Here is a 23169-nt window from a genome sequence, read left to right on the forward strand (position 1 = left end):
TTGTCGGGTTTGTGAACTTACCCTATCACCCAGTATTTTAGGACAGAAGGAACTTTCTTCTGCTCTGTGGAACTCTCTGAAGTCCTGTGAAACAGTGCGCCATGTTCAACCACTCCCTGCATTCCAGAAGACGTGAATCGAGTACGGCTCCCGTCCTGTTTTAAACGCTGCAATTAAAAAAAATAAAACCTATTTCGATTGCGTTGTCTCTGGACGAGTAAGCTGATAAGAATTGTTAAGATGCTTGACCTATTTGTGAGAATACAAGGGATTGAAAGGAAAAACTTTAAGCCTATCACCTCCGTGACTCTATCAATTAGGGGGCTAATTTGTGATGTGGCTGAAGAAGAGAACAGTGTTTTTTGGTGTTCATTACACTGCTAGAGCTTCAGTAAGGTGGTGTTCAACTCACCTGTTTGTAGTAGGGTGAAAACAGCCTACGAATGGACAGACATGTTTTGTGAAATGACTTCACCACCTCAGCATGTACTCCTCCATTTGGGAAGGACGTGTCTCCATCACTTGGACACACCACAATACCTTGGAATGAATCCCAGCTGACGTAATGAAACAGCGTGTTCTCTGCACCACCTGTTAATCTGATAGAACAAGATTGACAAATCGGATAGAACAAATGAGAAATCTGATATAACAAGATTGACAAATCGGATAGAACAAATGAGAAATCTGATATAACAAGATTGACAAATCGGACTCCCGCGATGTTGTAATCACTTGTATGATTGCGGACTGAATTGGACTCCAATCAGTCCTATTACCATCAGAAATTACTTCTACCACAGAGAGTAGGAACTTAGTGATAAATGTGACTATATTTTTAATTCTGGAAAAAGGCGAGATATTTCGGCGCACAGCGTCAATTCTTTTTCTTGAGTACGGATTAGATTACAATGGGTGGAAAACGATGAACTTATCACGCGATGTTCAATGAGTGGGGAGACTCGCAACCCTTTCACCTTTCGATTACTAAGTTTAATTTCCTTCAAGCAATGTTGAAGCGTAATTGCACGCTTGAATGGATAAAACTCAGCACTGTTTTGGGTGACAAAATGTAAAGTGTCTCAATACTGAAGGGCCCCATTGAAGATCTTCTAAACAACTGAAAACAACTCTTATCCTTTGAAAGAGACTTTGTCACAATGGTTTGTGAATGTACAGCACAAGTTAGCTTCTGCCTAAAGGGTTCATTTGTAAATGGACATTTACACATCTCGTGTGAAGAATTTACCGTGTGAAGTATCCCTACGATTAAGGGTATTTTTGACACCAGTAGATTCACGGTCACGTGGTAGACACGAGGAAGTGACCTCACTAAGGTAACGTGCCATCTTAATGGGGTGTAATTTGGATATATCAACAAAGTTGAAATGGTAAATTGGCCACCGTAACGATTACAAAAGCTGACGTTTCGAGCGTTAGCCCTCAATGGAGTGTAGATGAGTCTTCCTGTACTAAGCTTTTCACTCCTAGATTTGAAGTACGTCTTCTGCTTCAAGAGTTCCTAAATTGACATTTCTCTCCTTTTTTTTTTTTTTTTTTTTTTTTTTATCAATACTTACTTGGCTGTTACTATCTGCGACAAATCAGGTATATTTTCTGGTAAACTCTTCCTAAACGTGCCCGCTGAATTAAGAGAGAACTGGGACCGGAATGATCTAAGTTTGCCTCTAGTCCCCAAGCTCCCCATGCTTCCGGAGCTGTCCGAACCTTTCCGACGGAGTGTCGAGGGGACGCTACCACTGTCGGAGGACTCGACTTCGTCTGTGAAGCAAATTCGAAAGTACTTATTAAATATGGACCATTGTAGCCAAGAACGTAACTTATTCAAGAAAAGATTCACTTCATCTAAGTAACAGAGCAGAAATATGTATATCAGGTGTCACTGAAATGTCTCCTTGAATACTTATGAAACATTTTAATGCCGTTTAGGCAATGACGGGGAAATATTTGCATTTGCTGTGATAAGAGACATTCTTCTATTCCAAAGCTATCCTGATTTAAGAATAAGAGAAAGAAACGCAATCATTTGTACATCTTTTCTTTCAAGTTTGCAGCTAACTTGGTTTAAAACATCTATTTGCCAGATACATTTTTCCACATGGCCTAGGTACACAATTTACCCACGTTCCAAGGGTACCTCATCACTTCTAGGAGGGGGGGGGGGAGTAAGAGAAGAACTGAGAATGAGGTTGGGTGCTACAAAGCAAATCACTGTCATATGTGTCGTGATAGTACCTTGAAGCCTCAGGTTATCCACACTGTTGTGCTTTTACTGAGCAGTGGGTGTGTCTGAGCCACCTGCGGTTGATGAGGTTTTCAACGAACAGGGCGGGTTAATCAGCAACATATCTGCAGAGGCTAGAGGAGGATTGCTTGCACTTCTCAACCTGTGAAATACACGAGCCAATGATATGTCATAAGCAATATTTTATAAACAAAATGAAGGGATTTAACCATTTGACCATTCTCAAACAGCTAAGTCCAAGCTCTGACCGTTCTTGGCCGTGTTCTCACTTCTATTTTTTGTGACAACAGACTTGGAAAATAATAGCCAACCCTAATTGCAAGCTGAATCCTCTAAGGCTGCGTTCTCACAAATTAATACCACGTACCATTCAATATAAAGCCCTTCGCAATGACCCTCTTGTTATCCGATCAATTTTTTCTCCCTGGTTTGCTTCAGTTACAAACACATGAAAATACGGTTCGCTTAACTTTCATCCCTCTAACTAACACGTACAAATTTGCTAGCTACGCGCGAAGCCCTATCCTCACCTTGATTCACAGACGGAAGGAATGTCCAGGGCTTCTATTTGATGCAGCGCGTTCTTCACTTGATCCACATAGTAGGTGTCTGGGGGAGGATGACCCTCCGCTCTGAAGAGTAAAAACCGAGAAAAAGAAAGGTTCTTTTCAGTGTGAAGACGCCAAACTGCCTGATATAAAATAATTCACCTATAATCCATGCGTCTGTCCGACCATTCATTCATTTATTTCTTCAATTATTTTGATCAATTGCCGTGAAATTTTACTGTGGTAGACTAAACCATTCTCTAATGGAATATGAGGGTGGTAGACAATCTTGTTTAACCTATTGGTCAATTCTTGAGCGAAGCAATGAAGAGTGAGTGGAGGAAAGTACCTGCGTGAAATTAACTGAAAACATTCATACCAGCGGGGTCATGGAGCATTTACTTATATCGCTTTCACCCAGTTTCTTCTCCCACCACTAAAGTAGAATAGAAGCGGTGCTTGAAGTTAATAATGACGACACGAAATTTGAGAAAAAATTCACACAGGTGCACCTACCGCCTTGAGATGCCACCTGCCTCTAGCAGTACACACATAAGCCAGTGTTTCTAAAGAAAGAAAAAATATTAATGAAATGTTTTTCGTGGAGAGACATGGTTCAAAATTGTAGATGGTTGCACTCTCCTTAATTCTTTAAACCCTAACATCAGTATGCATATTCTCCATACTGTTCACTGTACATTCACTGTACATTCACTGTACTTCCACTGTACATTCGCTGTACATTCGCTGTACATTCACTGTACATTCGCTGTACATTCGCTGTGCATTCGCTGTACATTCGCTGTACATTCGCTGTACATTCGCTGTACGTTCGCTGTACGTTCGCTGTACATTCGCTGTACGTTCGCTGTACGTCCACTGTACGTCCATTGTACATCCGCTGTACCTCCGCTGTACGTTCGCTGTACGTTCGCTGTACATTCGCTGTACATTCGCTGTACATTCGCTGTACATTCACTGTACATTCACTGCACATTCACTGTACATTTACTAGGGTGCTGACCAGGAGAGCTCGTGCAACAATCCAGAGTTTCCTCAGGTGGTCTCTTATTATTATTATTGTTATTATTATTATTATTATTATTATTATTATTATTATTACTATTATTATTTTTTTTTTCAGGGGTGATACTACAAGATGATAGTGTGCATGCAATTCCCCTTATCTTAGCAAACTAACCAAGAAGAAGCCACACAAAAAACCAGGGGGGACTATGAGAGCTTTTTCAATCTCTCTTCTCCATTCTTCTAAGCAGCCCTGCCGCACTTTACCGGAAATCTCCTCTCTAGGGTCTTTTACCGCTCAAAATCCCCCCCCCACCCCCCAAAAAAAATAAATAAATAAACCGCCAACTAGCTAGGCTGTATCAAGTTACGCATACAGGTTACTGCTAATACACATCAGTTAATGACTGCACTTTCTGTTTCCTTACCATGCCTACGATGAGTAAAAAATATCTTGCAGTTGGTTCATAATATTCTTCTCCATCTCCCTTTTTGGTTTCAGGTCGCGGTCTTTGTCTTCGCGTCGGAAAAACCTTAAAACAGGACACACATAAATAACGTGAGACACGAATGGTGCGTTTCAAAGTGTACTGCCCATTTTGAATAAATGCGCCCGACTCGTAATCATTGAAAATTGGTTTGATCATAATCTCTAGACGCGGACAAATGTTTGAGATAGCGAGCAGCAGAAGACTTGTGAACACGGGTGAGGTTCAAAAGATGATAGGAATACAGCGGAGGGATGTTTAAACATTACCATACCTCTCGCCAGATGACTAATTGACCAACTCTCTGCTCCGCACTCATGGCCAGTAAACAGTGGTATTTACAGTATAATACGATATCTTCTAAATCTTCTCTTGTTAAATGATTGGCTATTAAATATCCCTAGGAAAGAAGAGCCATTTTATCAATAAATAAAAGTAGTGGCAAGTTAAATTGGCGTAGAGATGTTCACGTGTAACGTGACATGATGTCTAGCTTAGATGTGACATGACATGACGTCATGCGACATTCGATGTCACTTGACTTGAGGTGTGATATAACATGACATGACGTCAGGCGACATTAGATGTACTTGACATCAGGCTAGGTAATGTTGTGTGTCATTAGATGTATTATCTAATATGACACGATGTCAACAGAGCTTGACTTTAAATGTAACAACATTACATTTCACTGGAAGTGGAAGGTCAGAGTTTGTACAAATGGACTTGCCAAGTAGTAACATCTTCCCTAACACGATAATGAGAATGAGACGTTCTATAAACATTTTTTCTGAAGCCCTACCTTATAAAATATGCTGGAGCCTAAAATTGTATATAATCTTCTAATTTGAAAAAACTCATCTGCCTAAAAAGGATAGCAAAACAAGAAAACAAAACAAAAGAAAAAATATATAAACAAAAAAAAATAAATAAATAAGAACAACAACCATGAGAGCCTCATGTCAAACTTGTTACATGGCAGTGTATATTATGATAATTACAAATGTTATCTGATCTGTGTAAATGTGTGTACAGCTACAGCTATAGAAACTATTTGTATGAAATTCACAAAGACTTATTGTCATTTATAATTTTCACCAAGACAAATTGAAGAAATTGTTATTCTATTATTTCTCTATACTTGCTTACTAACCATGAGTGTCATGAACATTAAGATAATATATAGTTCTGTAGTATATAACAGAACAGACCACAATCCAGCATATTAATCATGTACAACAACTGAGTCAAGAGTGCACTTACAAATTCTCCATAATCTGCTGCTTCTAAGTCATTAAGACAGCAGTGTACATGAACCTGTGAAGAAATAACAACTGAACTTAAACAGAACTTTAGTCAAAGTGGAGATGTAGGATTTGACTTTTACAGGGGTTGTCACAGCTTTTGCAAGAAAGGGCAGTCAATTCTCAGAGGTATAATTTATCAGGAAACCAATTACTATTTGCTGTCTTTGGCCTCCTTTGCAGGTTATGATGAGTAAGGTAAAGTGTAGTGTGGCAAACAAAAAGAGTGCTGCAGAAGGGACTGTTTATTTACTTCTTTTTTCATTAGCTGTGATAAGACCCAGCTTCAAGGCATACAAATTGAGTTTGCCCTAAAATATGCAATCTGGAATCAGCAATACACAATTTAGAAACAGGAGTCCAGAAAAAGGAAGTTGACTTGATCTCAATACATTTCTTTCTTGATTCACACAATTGCACTCTTATTAGTTACAATCTCTACCCTTTATCTGCTTATTGATTAAGAAAATTATTTAATAATTAAACCACTTGTCGTTATGGTTGAATGCAATTCCGCTTACCTCTGCTGCCAGAGGTAGGTTTAGCCACTGAACACCAGGTAAAAGGTCTGTCAGTTTATTTACACAATCCTTTTCACTAGCTCCTGGAGGTGTGGCCAGGGCTTTGTCAAATAAAAGAGAAAACAGATGGTCTACACGGACTTTGTTGAGCTTGTCACAAAATGCCCTGTGAAGAAAAGTCAAGTGAGTCAAAAATTATCACAATCTTGTACATGTTAAACATGAGTGAGCCACATGTACCTGTCAAGAGCTAAATTTGTCTTGTAAAACTAGATCCATATTACAAGTATAGGGAAGATAACATCTAATCAGCAGATTAATACACATGTATGCTCATCACATTCTTTAGAAAAAAGAATGATTGTGATGAACACCAAAAATCATGCTTCCAGGCCACAAAAAGCATCTCCTTAGCCTATGGGGAGAATTCAGTTGTCACTTAAAAAGGGGAAGTATGTTATGTATACTATTAAAAATTACATTTACAATGTACACAGAGCACAATTACACCAGACAATCAAACTTTACCATAAAAGTAAAAGATCATTGTATACATTACCTTTGCATTGATCCAAATGTAAGAGAGAGGAGCTGTGTAACATCATTAACAACCTTCTGCAGTTGAACAAGAGGTACTCTGACAAAAAAAGAGATGGAATTAATAAAATTATTTGAATCAGAAAACATGGAAAATACCTTGGGTCCACCCTTGGTCAAGAACCAACATGTACACAAGACTATAAATAAATGCAATCTGCCTTACTCTTAAAAAATGTGTACAACAATTATTCATGTTTTTCAATGTAGACTAAAAGCATTCCCACCCTTTCAGCAGGCCCAAATCGAAGAAAAAAATGAGTGAAGAAAGAAATGTTAGTGCAGAACTCAGGGAGTGAGGCACCCAAAAAGTAGCCACTAACATCAGTTTATTTTCACTGATTGTGTTTGACTAACACAACAGACTTTGCCAAGAGCACAGATGGTGTTCATGGTCTATTTTGGACATTGAAAAAACTATAAATTCAACAAACATACTTTTCCTCTGGCATAGCCACAACTAACACATCTCTGTCCAGTTTGGAATATACAACATGAATCAGCTTCTTGTCCAACACTAGGGTAGAGCTAAAGGCCATAGATAACAGAATGAATTACTCTTAGACTACTTTAATCTTAGGAACTTAACTTTATATTTAATTCTGGTCTTTACAAAAAAAAAATTAAAACAAACAAAAAAAAAACACAAGAAGCCAAACACAATTCCATTTAACACAAAATTGTTTTCTTGTTCCTTTTGGGGAAGGATCTAATATATTACAAATGTGTATATGCCAACTCCTTATCTACATGTACATCAACAGGGAACTATATGTACACCCTTTATTGGTGCTCTTGTTACAAACTAAATGTAATCATAACACAAACATAATTTAACCACAAATACATGTACACAGTGACATGTATGTTTCACAGAACACAATATTATAAACACATACCCATTTAAAAATGTACTTCACCATTTAAAAATGTACTTGACATTTGAAGTATCTTAGTTCCTGAATGAGCCAATCAGATCTCAAATGCATTTTTAATGAGTTCTCTGGGAACTAAGTTCCTGTGTCAACCAATCAGATTTGGTTTGCAAAATGGACTTTGCTCTTTAGGAACTAAGTTCCTCAATAAACCAATGACATGGAAGAATACATGACATGACATTTCTAAATTAAGGTTTGCCTATTTTATTTATGTCAACACTAAATAGAGCAGACAACAATGTTACACTTTGGAAATGAGTCGACTACACGATGGTCTACACGGCAACGAAAAGGCAACTGATACTATACAATTCTGTAAAAAATGCCACAACGGTTTTGCCGCGCTTTTTACCAGCGCTAATACATAATCTTATTAAAAGTTTTCTTGTGTAGTATCGCTAAGTATTTTTACAAGTTGTACCGTAATTTGACGAGCCCGTGGGGCGTGTGAAAATACAAAAAAAGGAGTAAAAATACTCAGTGATACTATGCAAAAAAACGGCTAAGTTATTTATTATCCAACACGCCAAACTGTTATCTATGTTGTTCAGTGCGGGTGAATTTCGCGGATATTTATTTACGGGGAATGCGTGACAGAAGTATGCGAAGCGGTACCAAACTGACGCGTTGTTTTGTTGCTGTTTCTATTTTCTTCAATGAATTAAAGGAAGAAATTTCCTGGACGTCGAGCTGTTCTTCTTTGTTTGATTCATCTAGTAAACTTGGATCTATATTTGCCAGCCATTCTGACTCTTCGTCGTCGGATATTTAATTCAAATTGTCTGCCGTTTTGTTTTTCGCCATTTAACTACAAATCCACCATTCTTCGCTTGCGCGATGCGAGGAAATCTGTGTAACCGATGCTGTAGATTACAAATACCGGGTGACATTTGTATTCAACCAATCGTTTTCTAACATTTTCAACGCTGTAGTGTATGTATAAAGGGCAGAAATTTCCTCCCCTACGATTCAAATGCGTTGTTTATTTTGTTTCGGAAAAGTATTTTGCTACGCTTCAATGATCTCGTCTCGGATTGGTCAAAAACTCACAGGTGTATTCATGCGTGGAAATGAACTTACAGTTTCGAAATGAGATGAAATCGGCGTTGAGTTTTTGTTTTCCTCTTCTCTCTCGGGAGTTAAAAAAATCTATTCCCAAAGGAAAATTAGGTAGATCTTCATCGGCTTATTCGCTTGTTGCCATGTCTTGTCTAACATTTCTACGGAAGTTTTATACAAAAACTACAGCGTTGAAAATGTTATAAAACAATTGGTTCATACGTAAGCTGTGCGTTCATCGAGATATGAAGCACTTGGGAAGTTTGGAGAGCACTCAAGAAGCTAGAGTTGCTCTCGGCTACGCCTCGAGCAACTCTTCGGCATCTTTCATGCTCTCCAAACTTCCCGCGTGCTTCATATCTCGATGAACGCACGCTGACGTATGAACCAATCGTTAATTGTTGTCTGTTCTATTTAGAATCGCATAGCTTAAAAGTAAACACGCGCTCTGATTGGTCAATACGTCAACCGGAAGAGAGGGTATTTAGCGTGGAATCGCACTAACGCATAAAGCGATATTGCTGAAGTGAGTCGCGAGCAATAATTATTGTTACGAACGTAAAAACGTAAATACAACTAGTGCTATGAAAATATGAACAAATATGAACAAATTTATAGAAAACGAATGTCTTCCAAATTTTGAAGTGAAATTGAAATTTTTAGAAAATTGGAGGAAACCACTCACGCTCAAAAGTACGAGAAAACGCATAGAAAAAAATCAAAATGCCAGAGACGAGGGAAGAAAGCCAAACGACAGTTCTCGCCGAGGAAAACCAAACAAGCGTTACTAAAGAAAACCAAAACAAGTATCAATGCCGAAAAAGGTCAAGCATCTTTTCCCGAAATCCAAACTATTGTAGCCTATACAGACGACGAACTGGCCTCTTTTAGATACAACATGGTTTCAAAAAACACTAGACGGCAAATTCACTAATTCGAGTGGTCGCAAAACTGTCATCCAAGCGCTCAGTGATGATTTCGACCCAGTGGAGATATCAGAGCTCACTGGCCACTCCAATCCGGAATCCATATCCAGCTACAGCCATAATCCTCCGGAAAACAGCGGCGAATGTCGAATAAGTTGGCCGCTTTCAAACCACGCCAAGCACGACAACTACCAACGGCTATTCAAGTCATACTTTACGGGAGATTGTTCTCAATAGCTCAGCCACGCCAAGCAACACAGCAGCTACTAGTGACTTGACAGCAATGCCAGTCGTTCTAGTTACCTGATGGCAGGAGCAGTTGGCGGAATGTTTACTGGAGTAACTTTTAAGAATTCTCCAGTAAATATTTCCATAAACTTTCCGTCCAGCATTGACACCGACGAGCGACTCCCTGCGATGAAAGAAAAACAGTTAAAATTGTGACTTTTAACTGAACTGTTTCTCGCCAGAGATTACCGAGAAATTCCAGTCTTAATCATTATATTTTGAATACACGTTTTTTTACAACTGTAAAGCACGTACCGTTTTTTTGTAGATCTTGCTTTGATACCGGAACGGTTGAAATTTTCATTTCGCTTGAGGATTTGACCATTCAGTTGTTGATTGTCGGCACCACATTATGCCAAGTTGAGTGGTAGCAGGCAAAGCTCTGTCTTAAATAACTCCGTATTGTGTACTTTTAGTTTTTTTCCTGAAGATTGTAAAATGTGAGGCACCGCTTTCTCCACGAGTTTGAAATAAAAGTGGTTTTCATTCTAAAATTATCTTGTTCCCTCTATTCGCTAGATATTGACACCTGACTTTGAAAGGGTTTCCATTGTTTGCGCACTGGCGTGGTGCACAAAAATACAAAACATCTGGTTTCGCCCAGTGATTTGGTGGCTTTAGCTGTGATTCAAGAAAAATTCTCGAGGTACAATTAAAATTGCCGACGGTTCAAACGTGAGCGACTTACCTTGCTTTCCATTCCCTTAACAATGACAGTTCTGACAGTTGACTTTAAAATGTCTTTCTTAAGGGCGCGCGTACGGAATAAAAACAAACAATAACATTGCCGTTTTAATTTCTTGTTTTCTTATTTTTATTCAGTTATGCGATTCAAGAAAAACTCACTACCTGACTCGTGAATTCCACGTTAAATTTCACTTGAAAAACCGATATCGCACTCATCGCTTCGCGATTCGTGCGATATCGGTTTTTCGCGTGAAATTTAACGTGGAATTCACTCGTCAGGCAGTGAATTTTTCTATAGAATCGCATAGCTTAAAGTAAACACGCGCTCTGATTGGTCAATACGTCAACCGGAAGAGAGGGTATTTAGCGTGGAATCGCACTGACGCATAAAGCGATATTGCTGACGTGGTCGCGAGCTAAAATTATTGTTACGAACGTAAAAACTTAAATACAACTAGTGCTACGAAAATATGAACAAATATGAACAAATTTATAGAAAACGAATGTCTTCCAAATTTTGAATTGAAATTGAATTTTTTAGAAAATTGGAGGAAACCACTCACGCTCTAAAGTACGAGAAAACGCATAGAAAAAAAAAAACAAAATGCCAGAGACGAGGGAAGAAGGCCAAACGAGAGTTCTTACTGAGGAAAACCAAAACAGGTATCAATGCCGAAAAAGGTCAAGCATCTTTTCCAACTACCAACGGCTATTCAAGTCATGTTCTGTAAAACGACAGATATAAGCAAGTATTTGGAAAGTTATAGCCTTCTATACACCGAATGCAAATATGGCGCTTTTGAAGTGCCATTGTTCTGGCCAACTCGAAAGCGTACGCTCCTTTGGTCACTGTGCACATTTTACTTTAGACTCATTCATGTAATTTACTGTTTCTTATATATTCTGACTTTTGTAATCTATGGCAATCTCTGCTGTAACCTCTTGAACAAATCACTGTAAAGTTCTCGTGGTAAAACAATTCCTATCATTCTTGAAGCTTTTTTAATCATAGCCGTCAATCAAAGCAGAAAAATCATCTCAAGAAACCGCGGTAAACTTGAGGTAAAAAAATTAATATAAAAAAAAAACGCAAACAGCCCGAAGCGCGAGAAAACGTAAGTGACCAAGTCGCGATTGTTTTTGGTTTGTATCTGATTGGTTGAAATTATATTAAAACTGGGTTTGTCACCAGGTGGATACATTAAAAAATATTTGAAAATACAAATTAAGTTACATTGGTGGTTAAAAGCGTTTCTGAAATTAGTAACAATAAAAATGTTCCCGACGTTTCGGTTGCAATTACGGAGCTTCTTCAGAGGAAGTGAAAGAAAAAATTTATGCATAAGCGCAGATATAAACAAGACGCTGAATCTTAATTAGCGTCTTGTTTATATCTGCGCATTTCTAGCAATCAAATTGCACTACGAGGAAATTTATATCAAAACTAATATATTTACATTTAATCTGGTTATTTTATAAAGCCTAATAAAGGTAAACCTTTTCCTTGTTGATGCAATAAAATTAAAAATAAAAAAAAGACGTTAATTGTCTAGTTTCTTCGGTAATAAAAAATTCTGACTTGAATCACCATATTGTTCGTTTCTCGGCGTGTCTTCATAGGTTTATTGTCGATGCACTCAGGTTCTACTCTGAAAAGTACAAGATTAATTAGGGATTTAAATCTAAAAATTTAAAGGTTTACAGAATGTAGGTGGATTTTCTAGTAGTGGTGAAAATATTGGTAAAGAGAGATGGTCTAACCGATAGGAAAGAGGAAAAAAAAAAAGAGAAAAATAGAAAGACACAGATGAAGGAGAGAAGGAAGGAGAAAGAGTTAGGAATGAAGAGATTGGCGTACAGATCTATGGATAAGTAAATAAATAAACGAATGAATAAATAAATAGATAAGTGGATGAATTAATAAATGAATGACGAGAAAAATGAGCAAATGGACAATAAAAGAGGAAAAAAAAAAACGAAAGTGGCAGAACAAAAAAAGTCATCGCCTCAAATGTCAAGGATTTGAATAAAGCAGGGATGGAAAAGAAAATTAAGAACATGCCTACCAATAGCTTTCCTTCTCATCTCCCTCACAAGAATCTCGCATTGTTCTGTCCAGTTGTACTTCTGTCCATAAAATGCCCGCAGTCTCTGCATCTCGTTTAGACGGTTTCCTCTCTCCTTTTTACGGACACTCTTGATCGCCTTTGACCAGACTTCGGGTTTATCGGAGTTAACTACACAGAGTTCTCCAAATTCTAGCTTCTGCACCGCTTTCGAAAAGCCTGAGTTACGGCCAGCAAGGACAGGCAAACCAGCGGATAAGGCCTCAAGGGCAGTGAGTCCAAATCCTTCTGTTCTTGAGGGCATGATAACCAGATCCATACGACGAAACAGCTGTTTTAATAGATTTCTATCCTTGACATATTCTTTGACAGACAGTTGGTTTTCAGAAATGCCATGCTTGAGAATCTTCGCTGCAACTTCGTCTTGCTTTCCTGGAGCCGCTCCAGCAAATGTGAGATGATAGGAATCGTTTTTCAGCTCAGGACTTGCAAACGCCTCAGCCGCAATATCGTAGCCTTTCAGTGTGAAGTCCTCGTCATCACCACGCCCAAACATCAGGACCTGAAACACGTCATTCTCGTTTGGCGACTGCTTTACATCGGTTAGATTTTCCATGATTCCCGGTGTAAATTCTACAACATCTTGCTCTTTGTCAAAAGAGCGTAGATGATTAGAGTAGAAACCCTTCAATTCGGGCCCAACTGGCATGACAAGGTCAGCCATTTTACAGAGACTAACCTCATGCTCGTTCTTTTTCTCACCTTGTTCAACAGCTTTCGGATAGTCCTTGTACATACCGAGTTTTTCTTGAGCAGTGTGCACCACTTGGACCCACTTGCAGTCATGAGATTCCTTAATAATCTGAGCTTGTCGACCAAGCTTCACACCATGACCAATTACAACATCAATTTCAAGGTCTTTCGGTGGACAAAATAATTCTTCTTGGGGACTGCATGCCTCACGTTGCTTTGCCTTGACAATAGTGACGCCATGTTTTCCAGCTTCTGTTTTTTCTTCCTCTCCACATGCAAAGCTAGGGACAAGGAAAGTGACTTGAACTTGGGGATGTCTTGCTAAATGAATGGCTAGTTCCCTGTTGAAAGTCGACAATCCACCTTTCAGTGAATTCCACTCGTCTGCCAAGATTGTGACTTTCAAAACTTCGCTTGAGCAAATACTTGGATCTGTTACTTCAGGTGCTTGCGGTGAGGGAAAAGTTGTGCTGAATTCCGGCCCAACCTGAAATAACATAACCCAGTTAATTATGTAAAAAAGGTTTGTGCTTGTTCATCGTGGTAAAGTGCAATAACAATAAAATACTATCGTTTGTCCGTTTGACCGCATTGTGAGATAAACGATAACACTTTATTATTATTATAACCGAGTTATGGAAACGTGTAATAAATGTCTCATTAGACGTTTTGTCATGTAGTATCGCTGAGTATTTTTGCGAGTTTTGCCGTATTTTGACGAGCCCGTAGGGCGTGTCAAAATACAAATATGGGGTAAAATACTCAGCGATACCACACAACAAAACATCTAATAAGAGATTTATTATACAACGCGCCAAATTGTTATTTCAGTGCGGGCGAATTTCGTGGATATTTCTGGAGTACGAATATCGCGTGATATTCGTCCTCGTCTCGCGCGTTGTTTGTACTCTACGAAGCACAGTTGGATAATAAATAAATCTTATTAGACGTTTTGTTGTGTAGTATCGCTGAGTATTTTTACGAGTTGTGCCGTATTTTGACGAGCCCGTAGGGCGAGTCAAAATACAAATAACGAGTAAAAATACTCAGCAATACTACACAACAAAACGTCTAATAAGTTATTTATCATCCAACACGCCAAACTGTTATTTCAGTGCGAGCGAATAACGCGGATGTTTATTTACGGGCATTGCGTGGCAGAAGTATGCGAAGCGGAACGGAATTGGCGCGTTGTTGTGTTGCTGTTTCTATTTTCTTCATTAAATGAAGAAATTTTCTGGTCGTCAAGCTGTTTTTCTTAGTTCGATTCACCTAATAAACTTGGATCTATATTTGCCAACCATTCTGACTCTTCGTCGTCGGAAATATGATTCAAATTGTCCGCCACCCTTTTTTTTTTTCCGAAACTACAATCCAATTCTTCGCTTGCGCGATGCGAGAAAACCTGTTTAACCAGTACTCTACAATAGACGAGTACAAATACCGCGTGATAATTGTACTCGTCTATGGCGTTATTTGTACTCGTCTAAGTGTAGTTGGATAATAAATATATGTTATTAGACGTTTTGTTGTGTAGTATCGCTGAGTATTTTTACGAGTTGTGCCGTATTTTGACGAGTCAAAATACAAATAACGAGTAAAAATACTCAGCAATACTACACAACAAAACGTCTAATAAGTTATTTATCATCCAACACGCCAAACTGTTATTTCAGTGCGGGCGAATAACGCGGATGTTTATTTACGGGGATTGCGTGGCAGAAGTATGCGAAGCGGAACGGAATTGGCGCGTTGTTGTGCTGCTGTTTCTATTTTCTTCATTAAATGAAGAAATTTTCTGATCGTCAAGCTGTTTTTCTTCGTTCGATTCATCTAATGAACTTGGATCTACATTTGCAAGCCATTCTGACTCTTCGCCGTCGGAAATATGATTCAAATTGTCTGCCACTTTTTTCTTTTTCGTAACTACAATCCAATTCTACGCTTGCGCGATGCGAGAAAACCTGTTTAACCGGTACTACAATAGACGAGTACAAGTACCGCGTGATATTTGTACTCGTCTAGGTGTAGTTGGATAATGTAAACTAAGAACTAACTATTAAGTTCCCTAGTGATTCTATTAGGGTGTGCATTCGTGGCCAACCAGTTCACACACCCTAGACTTCTAACAGTGGACTGGCTACAACCCTTCACTGGACTCTGATTATGACTTCCGCTAAGTTTGTCGAAATGTCAGTCACTCTGACTACCGGCAACAATCTTCCCAGGACTACTATAACCTGGACAATCAGACTACACGACAACTTTTAACAAACTGATTCTGTCAAACGTATACTGGAAAGCGCTAATGTTTTCCTGTGGAAAGTCCTATTAATTTCAAATACATTAATGAACTAATAATGACTGCTTCCGTGACACTTTTGGGAGGCGGTTTTCAGCTCATGACCTCATCAAAATCAAATGATCAATTATCATCATTTACTTTTTCGTCGGAGACAAATTTGATAGAAAGTGATTTTGAACAAAAGCTAACTAAGGCCAATGTAAGTAAAGAACATAACACCTGCCATAACTTCGAATAAATCTTATCGTTTGATTCATTAGTAAGGTAAGATCTGGAAGGACATATTTCATATTTCACTGATCGAAAACTAAGGACATCTAAAAGGCTGATTGATTTTTCCAATTTCTTGTAACTATTTTCTGTAATATTCAGAATGTTGCCTTTTTTACCTGATCTTCCCTTTGCTCACGCATGGCTATCTGCGGTGTGGAGGGAAAGTTGCTGAGGGAAGAGCTCTGCAACAGAGATACTCAATTTCTAAGAAAAAATATTTTATCCGACATTTACATCTATCAATTACTTAGCCCTGTCACTAGAAAACGGTTGTCAATTTAGTTCAATTGGCCCTCTACGGATATACCTTACGCCCTATGCCTTGACCAAGCTAGGGCCCCTTACAGCCAATGAGACGTTAGAGAAAATACGATGGAATGGTTGTCGGTCATTTTGAAATAAAACCATTTAACAGCCATTTACATCGGCGACTTTTGCTGCGGCTCTAAGTGCAATTTCTGCTGCGATTTTTTCCGTGACTTCACGAGGACATAGTGAGGTAGCATTTTCCCTTTATTTTCACTGACAATCTGCAAAACTCAGGCTGTAGTTATCTCTCTGATTTGATATCCCACAAAAATAGTTGGGTAGCTCTGCCGGTAGCAATTTAAGCCTAACTTAACCTTGCCAGTAAAAAATAGATGCGACGATAGAAGGGAACAATAATGTAGAAAAGAAGAACAGTAAAGGAGTTAATTGAGAGAGATAACTTAATCTTCTGCGATGCTTTCTAGTCACGCACTTTGCCAGAGCGAGGAGTGTAAAACCGTCATACACGGATGGGGGTACTTTTGAGTGGTTGAATCCTAACAGTTACACAGCCGAAGGGAAAAAGCTTTAAAAGTTAGTTTCCAAAACTGCTCCTAATCAACATTTACTTCGGCCAGATCAATTTTTTTAATTTCGTATACGACATACCTGATCTGATGAGGCTGGAATGATATGTAGCGTGCACAAAGTTTCCCTATTAAGCTGGTATTGCTCCACTGTGTACAACTCTACTTCCAGGTTATTGCAGTCGCTAATGGATACAGGCAAACTTCTTTCAAAAGGTTCAGTTCCGAGAAACCTGACACAAACAAAGTAAACAAAGATACAATACTAGAGATTTCTTTTTGTTTAGGCAAACTATGTTTCTCATTACGCCTATGCTCCGAGATGGCGGAACAGTGGAATTTACGTTGACTGAGCAAAAATTCAGTAATAAACTAACCTCAAGAAGTTGTCTAGATTTCCTTCTTGAGTCACAGTAAATGCTTCGGAAAGAGACACAGACATTTGATCTTTTTTAGAAAGTGGCCTCAGCGAGTTTCCTCCCCCTTGAAAACAAACGCGATAAGCTGAACATAGGTGAGTATGTACTTGACCTTTAAGATGGATTGGGAAGCAGCAAAGAGTCAGCAAGTAGTTGCTAGGTTTGCCTGCATCACATACACGAGCTAAAAATCCAGCTTCTTTTACCATGAGTTTTTTGCAGAGATCAAGGACAAAATCCTTGAGGATAACAACGGGTCGTTTTATCCAGTCAATCCAAGGCCAGTACCTATGGGACAAGGACACAAACTTAACAACATCTTTTTAAGGAGTCACCTGAGTAAAGAGTATACATTTTTCAATCACTGATCAACAAATCAGAACGCAAGCATCCTAGAGTTATGAACTAACTGATTAGTCTAGGATGATTTCATTCAACCCAGAAAAAGGATTTAAGTCAATAAGTAAAACTGATATGAACATATTCTCAGAATGAGACAAATGACCCAGTTTGTTTCTACTATGACAACTTGTAATGAAATAAACTTCATTTGACCCGGCCGCCGATGAAAATCGAGGAAAGAATTAACAAATCGGCAGTGGTTTATCGTGGTCTGCACTCTTATTGACAACGATATTCGTCATCACAATGGTCAAAATGTTGTGGACTCACGAGGCGCAGCAGGCTTCGACGAGATTCGAACTCATGGCTCCTAGATATCCTTGGAAGGAGGACAAAACAAATTGCTGTCCCACAATGACATGATTTTTTTGGTAAGCAAGCAATAAGCAATACCGCGCATAGACTTATCAACTCAGACCCCGGAAGAGTCGACAAAGGTTTATAATATCTACTATAGACGACAAATCGGTTTAAAAAATGTGATCGATTTGATGAAAACTACATATTCGTTGATTGGTTGCTTGCTTATTTATTTTCCATCCCTTTTGTTTTTAGTTTTTTGTGGTTCGAAGACGACATATTTGTGCACGCCAAAGTCTCACCTACGCGTGTCTTTGCTCTGATTCCCACGGCCTTTCCTGCGCGAAAGCTTTATAGTTTATTACTAGTTCTGCTTGGTTTCCATTCCTTTTATCTTCAGTCTCTTTTTGTAGTTCGAACAAAGACGACATATTTTTGCACACCAAAGTCTCATATACGCATGCATTTTCCCTGATTACCCACAACCTTTCCTGCGCAAGCGCTTTGTAGTTTATTTACACGGCTTCTTAAAAGGCCACAAGAGAATATTTACTCTGAAAAGTGATTAACTGTAAACGTCACTGTCCCATTTGCAAGAACCGCTAAGCTTTCCAACTGCTCTGTTATTTCATTCCATTCTGTTTCATCTTCTTCTGAGCTTCGGCAGAATATCCTGACGTCAGTGGCTGAATAATCTGGAAATTTCGGTGTGTCTCCCCGAAGTGTAACGGGGATTGTGAGCCTTGCAGGCGCTAAAAGCTGAAGTGGTTGGGATGGTGAAATATGAATAATAGGTCCGGCAACTAGTAATTCTTTCCGTCTATAATCACGCCGTGGAACCTCTTGCACCTTCAAATAAAAACGAAGTTAGAATTAAAAGAAACTGCAACGTGTGTAATAAAGCAAAGTCGAAAGCTCTCTAATTTCGTAAATAGTCGGTGGGGAATTCGGATGGCACAATTATTTCTCACAAAAGTCGCTAACAGAAGGTACCATCATACTAATCGTATCCGGCGGGTGGGCTGGTAACTCTGTCGTCGCGTGCGAGAATCTTGTCTTCAACTTAACAGCAAAAGCTTAAAGTTAATATGTAAAATATAAGAGAATCGTCTATCATAAGTGATATACAAGTACCTTTACAGAGAGAGCAAAGGTTTTCTCCGAAGGGAGAGAACTCACTGGGAGTGTTACACTCACTCCCGGATAGTCTGACAGAATGCAGTCAAATGAAGATGACAATGTCGAAGGGTTTTGGAATGTGAAAGACTTGAGACGCCAGACCACCGCAAATGAAGAAAAACTTGTAATTTCTGACTCTGCAAATGGAAACAACCAGTCGGGGAATTCTTCCACGCTGGAATGCTCATCTTTGACATCTGTAAATGAGTTCGAAGTTGTTGTAGCTTTCTCGTGACAATCAACAAACCCTCTACTTTCAATCAGATAACTCTGTTCATTCAGCTTCACATTTAGATGTGTTTGGCAAGCTGGTTGTCATATTTTACCACAATTGACAGTAATGTCGCAATCTGATTGGCTAATTTGCCGTTGTCGATACGAGTACAGACAACAAGCAACGCAACGTGTCACGCACTGAAACAATCGCTCTAATTGACGTCGAAATTGTGCTAAAAACAAATCGACAGTGGTTTAGCGTGGTATGTGCTCTTATTATTGATGATGATGTTCGTCATTAAAGTGGTCAAAATTTGTTGCAGACTCACGAGGCGTACAACATTTTGACCACTGTGATGAAAAATATCATTGTCGAGAAGACAACAGACCCCGCTAAACCATTGTTGTTTTGTAAATCCGAAGAAGTGAAACATTTGAAGTGGTAGTTGGACAATCGTACAAGATAAAAATGAAAATTCAATCGAGCTTATTAGATGAAATATAAAGTTGGGAAAAAAGGAATGTAAAGTCTCTTGTTATACAGTTCAGTTTTCGGTGGTTTGGTGCAAAGAGCGAAAGACATGCAGATAACAGAAAGGTGTACCATTTTCAGTCTAACCATAAAGGCACAAGAAAGGCTAAAGAAACTACATCTTGATCTAAGATACTCCTTAAGAAAAATGGATATTTTAATACCCACTATAGCACTTAATTGGACTTTTCCTTTTTACTTACTGGATAGTTTGCTGACGTGCCGTTTAACTTATTTTTTATGAAAGGGATATATTACTCAAGAAAGAATGGCTATACCCTGTAAAAGAAAAACAACAAATAAATTACCAAAAAAACCTCTACCTGATGGTGTCCATGCCCATCTGGTTTCCAAGTCTCTCCAATCATTGGTCTCCTCATTGATTAACTCTTTGATCACCAATTCGTACCCTTTGATATCACTAGCACTGTGGGATAAAGCCAACTTCACTTTCCCATTGAACTTGTAACTTTTTTCTGCACCAGAGAGGCTTTCACAGGCTAGTTCCATCACACTGCTCACTAAGGCCTCATTTCTTTCTAGGGGTGGTGACAGAATCCGTGGATTCCATAAAAAACATGTGACCTCTGCAGGTGTTGGCAGAGCTTCAAGAGGGAACACTACACGCGATGGAACGTTTTGAACTAGTTGGATTCCTCCTTCCTCTGTAATCTCGCTTCTGTAAAATTAGAGATGTGAAAATTAACTTAAAAAAATGAAAAAACTTCAAGAAAAAGCATCATCGTCCAAGTACAGCACCACTCGTAAAAATACTCAGCAAAATACACACTAAAACGAGTAATAAATAAATAAATAAATAAATATCCACCACTTTCAACAACACTGAGGTGGATAATTGTTTTAGCACATAACACCCAGATACAAAAAAATTAGTATATTTCTTTCAATATACCATGGCTTGTAACCCCAATAATATTGTAGTAATGAAATCTCTTTAGTTTATTGTAAAATCTCTTTCGTTTATTGTGGTAATCAAACTTCTTTAGCTTGCAATGTGTAGTATTTACTTAATTATTTATTTCTAATACTCGCCAAGACTAGCTAACGCTAGATGCGGGTTGTGTAAATTTGCTTATAATGTTCTGTAGAATAATAATAAATAATAAACAATAATTATCGTATCGTATCGTATCATCCAAAAAATGGTCGGACATTTCCTGACGTGCGATTTTGTCTCATCGGCTGCTTGGAGGTGAATATTTCTTGCTGTAATTTATTTAGGTACTCCAAATTTGATGTTGAACAAAAGCATGTTTACTTACTTACTAACACTGATCTTGTCATTCCCGATAACGAAGCCTTTTTCTAATTTCAAGTGAAAGCAAACATGAAGAAAGAAGAAAAAAAGCAATCAAGTTTTAAGACTTTTTGGTGAGGAACTGTATTATATGAATGGCATGGAACCCTTTCAATCGAGTTGCACAACATAAAACAAACCTCAAGTAATAGCAATAACCCATCTGTAGCAAGGAGCAATATTAGCATTCAGTCTCTTTCACATGTAAACTCAAATGTACTCATTCCGTCTACCCCCACAAAATCAATTCAATTCAGTTCAATTTGTTTATACCAGAAGATTCACAGCTTGGCATTTACTGCTTGCTGATAGCAACAACCAGTCTAGGTGAGCAGTAGTTTTATGCAAATTAATAACCTGCCAACAATACTTCAGTGGCAGGTGCTCTTCCGGAATATTACATGCACTAAAGTACATCTATGCAGTTGTATTTAGTCCTCTGACAGAAGAACAAATATATCATACATCGTTAAAACTATGAAAAACTACAAATTGAGGTATACATTTATCTTGAACAAGCTCCTTAGGCTCGAACGTACCTAATTGTTCCAAAAATTTACAACATCTACTAGTATATAAATTTCGTTTCTCATTTTAGATTTGACCTGACCTAAGTTCCAGATTCTTTTTTTACTTTACTTTTTCTCTCTTGAAGTTCCATAGTTCTAAGCGCTTCTTCTATGCCTTATTCAATAAAAGTTTTGAAGGAACAATTTACAGAGAAGAAATAAATATACACTAACTAGTTACAATAAAAATGAGTAATAAGATGAGAAATTACATCATTGAAAGGGAAAAAAGAGTTTCTATGAAAGAAAAAACAAAAAAAACTTGCTACAAAAAAAAAACAAATAAATTACGAAGTTGAATGGGTAAATGTTGCAATAGATAAATGGAATGGGGAAAAAAGATATGCAAATACAAATATAATTAAGCTGAGCTGTTTCTATGATTTTTCAATTGCAAGCCACTTAGTTATTCTTGTTTCCGTAATTGCTATAAATGTTGAATTGAAAATTCAATTCATCCTGTAGATTTGTTTGAAGTTGTCCATATTACGTCTAGGACTGTGGATATTTTGTGTGCAATAAAGGTAAACCTCAATTTAGAGAATATACACTTTAAAGCTTATTTTTAGCTCAGAAAAGCCATGTGAAGAATATTTACACCTCACATTTGGAGTATGATCCCTGAGGTGGGATTTTTAATCAACAAAAGTATTCAAGCTGCAGATAAGAGAGGGGGGACAGGGGGGTCCCCAACTCCCACTTCCTGTACTACTTTCTCTCGCCACTAGTACTTTTGTGCCCCTCTCTTTCCTGACTCCCACCCTTCATCCTATTAATCATGTTTGCAGTCTGAGAAAAATTTTATTACATTATATTTTGCTATGAAAAGTTTTGAATCAAATTATATATCAGTGGATTATGCCACTGTAAAGTTATTTTGAAATAATTATCATCTTTTGTTGCATTATGGCAAGAACTGAAAAGATTATATACCTGTGGATCTACATAATTTGCTGATTTAAACAGTAAAATGCTCTCCATTTTAAGAAAAAAATTTCTGCTGGGTTTTAAGATGCACCAATTGCACCCATTAAGATATTTCTGCAAAGAAAACTTTTGTTTTAAATTGTGTGCAGTCCTGAAATGACTATGAGATGTTTATCCCTCTCTGCTGTCTTCCGTAGTGTGACAGGGCAAGAAATGAAAACATAATGTGCTGGTGGCTGTAAGCCAGAAATCAGAAAAAGAGAGAACTCAACCATGTATCATGTGCAAAGGACAAACTTCTAAGATACTTGGAAAAAAACAATAATATATTGGTTTGTTGAGGAACTTAGTTCCTAAAGAACAAAGTTGATATTACATACCAAATATGATTGGTTGACACAGGAACTTAGTTCCCAAAGACCTCAT

The 23169-nt window shown here is 38.1% G+C and overlaps 2 protein-coding genes across 4 annotated transcripts in view; both read right to left on the reverse strand.

Moving 5' to 3' along the window:
• Positions 1-1642: 1642 nt before the first annotated feature.
• On the reverse strand, positions 1643-12292 carry LOC148723840 (protein inturned-like). Its single transcript, XM_088732524.1, has 13 exons — positions 10217-12292; positions 9977-10085; positions 7189-7278; positions 6713-6790; positions 6154-6319; positions 5592-5645; positions 5131-5193; positions 4603-4728; positions 4269-4373; positions 3331-3380; positions 2797-2898; positions 2257-2408; positions 1643-1782 (listed from the first exon to the last, which is right to left on the reverse strand). Exons 1-12 carry the CDS (start codon positions 10284-10286, stop codon positions 2291-2293), a joined length of 1131 nt encoding a protein of 376 aa, XP_088588650.1. The 5' UTR covers positions 10287-12292; the 3' UTR covers positions 1643-1782; positions 2257-2290.
• Positions 11118-23169, reverse strand: part of LOC148723841 (uncharacterized) — a 14059-nt gene continuing 2007 nt past the window's right edge. Inside the window, exons 1-11 of one of the 3 annotated variants that reach the window (XM_088732520.1) lie at positions 21887-23058; positions 21213-21249; positions 20253-20608; positions 19137-19378; positions 18556-18851; positions 17259-17588; positions 16964-17114; positions 16162-16227; positions 12715-13954; positions 12237-12297; positions 11118-11373 (exon numbers count right to left, since the gene is read on the reverse strand). In XM_088732520.1, the coding sequence (XP_088588646.1) occupies positions 12293-12297; positions 12715-13954; positions 16162-16227; positions 16964-17114; positions 17259-17588; positions 18556-18851; positions 19137-19378; positions 20253-20608; positions 21213-21249; positions 21887-21908 (2745 nt within the window). In that variant the 5' untranslated portion in view covers positions 21909-23058 and the 3' untranslated portion in view covers positions 11118-11373; positions 12237-12292. Of the gene's footprint in view, positions 12298-12714; positions 13955-16161; positions 16228-16963; positions 17115-17258; positions 17589-18555; positions 18852-19136; positions 19379-20252; positions 20609-21212; positions 21256-21886; positions 23059-23169 lie in introns of those variants that run through there. The other 2 variants (XM_088732521.1, XM_088732522.1) reach the window with 2 other exon arrangements.

Source organism: Stylophora pistillata, chromosome 9 (genome assembly GCF_964205215.1).
Source record: "Stylophora pistillata chromosome 9, jaStyPist1.2, whole genome shotgun sequence".
Lineage (NCBI taxonomy): Eukaryota > Metazoa > Cnidaria > Anthozoa > Scleractinia > Pocilloporidae > Stylophora > Stylophora pistillata.

Bases quoted from the DNA above. Each gene is read 5' to 3' on its own strand.
- LOC148723840 (XM_088732524.1), bottom strand. From the start codon at position 10,286: ATGGTCAAATCCTCAAGCGAAATGAAAATTTCAACCGTTCCGGTATCA. The intron at 10,086-10,216 runs GTACGTGCTTTA...CTTTCATCGCAG, and splicing joins GCAAGATCTACAAAAAAACG to GGAGTCGCTCGTCGGTGTCA. The intron at 2,899-3,330 runs GTAGGTGCACCT...TTTACTCTTCAG, and splicing joins GCAGGTGGCATCTCAAGGCG to AGCGGAGGGTCATCCTCCCC.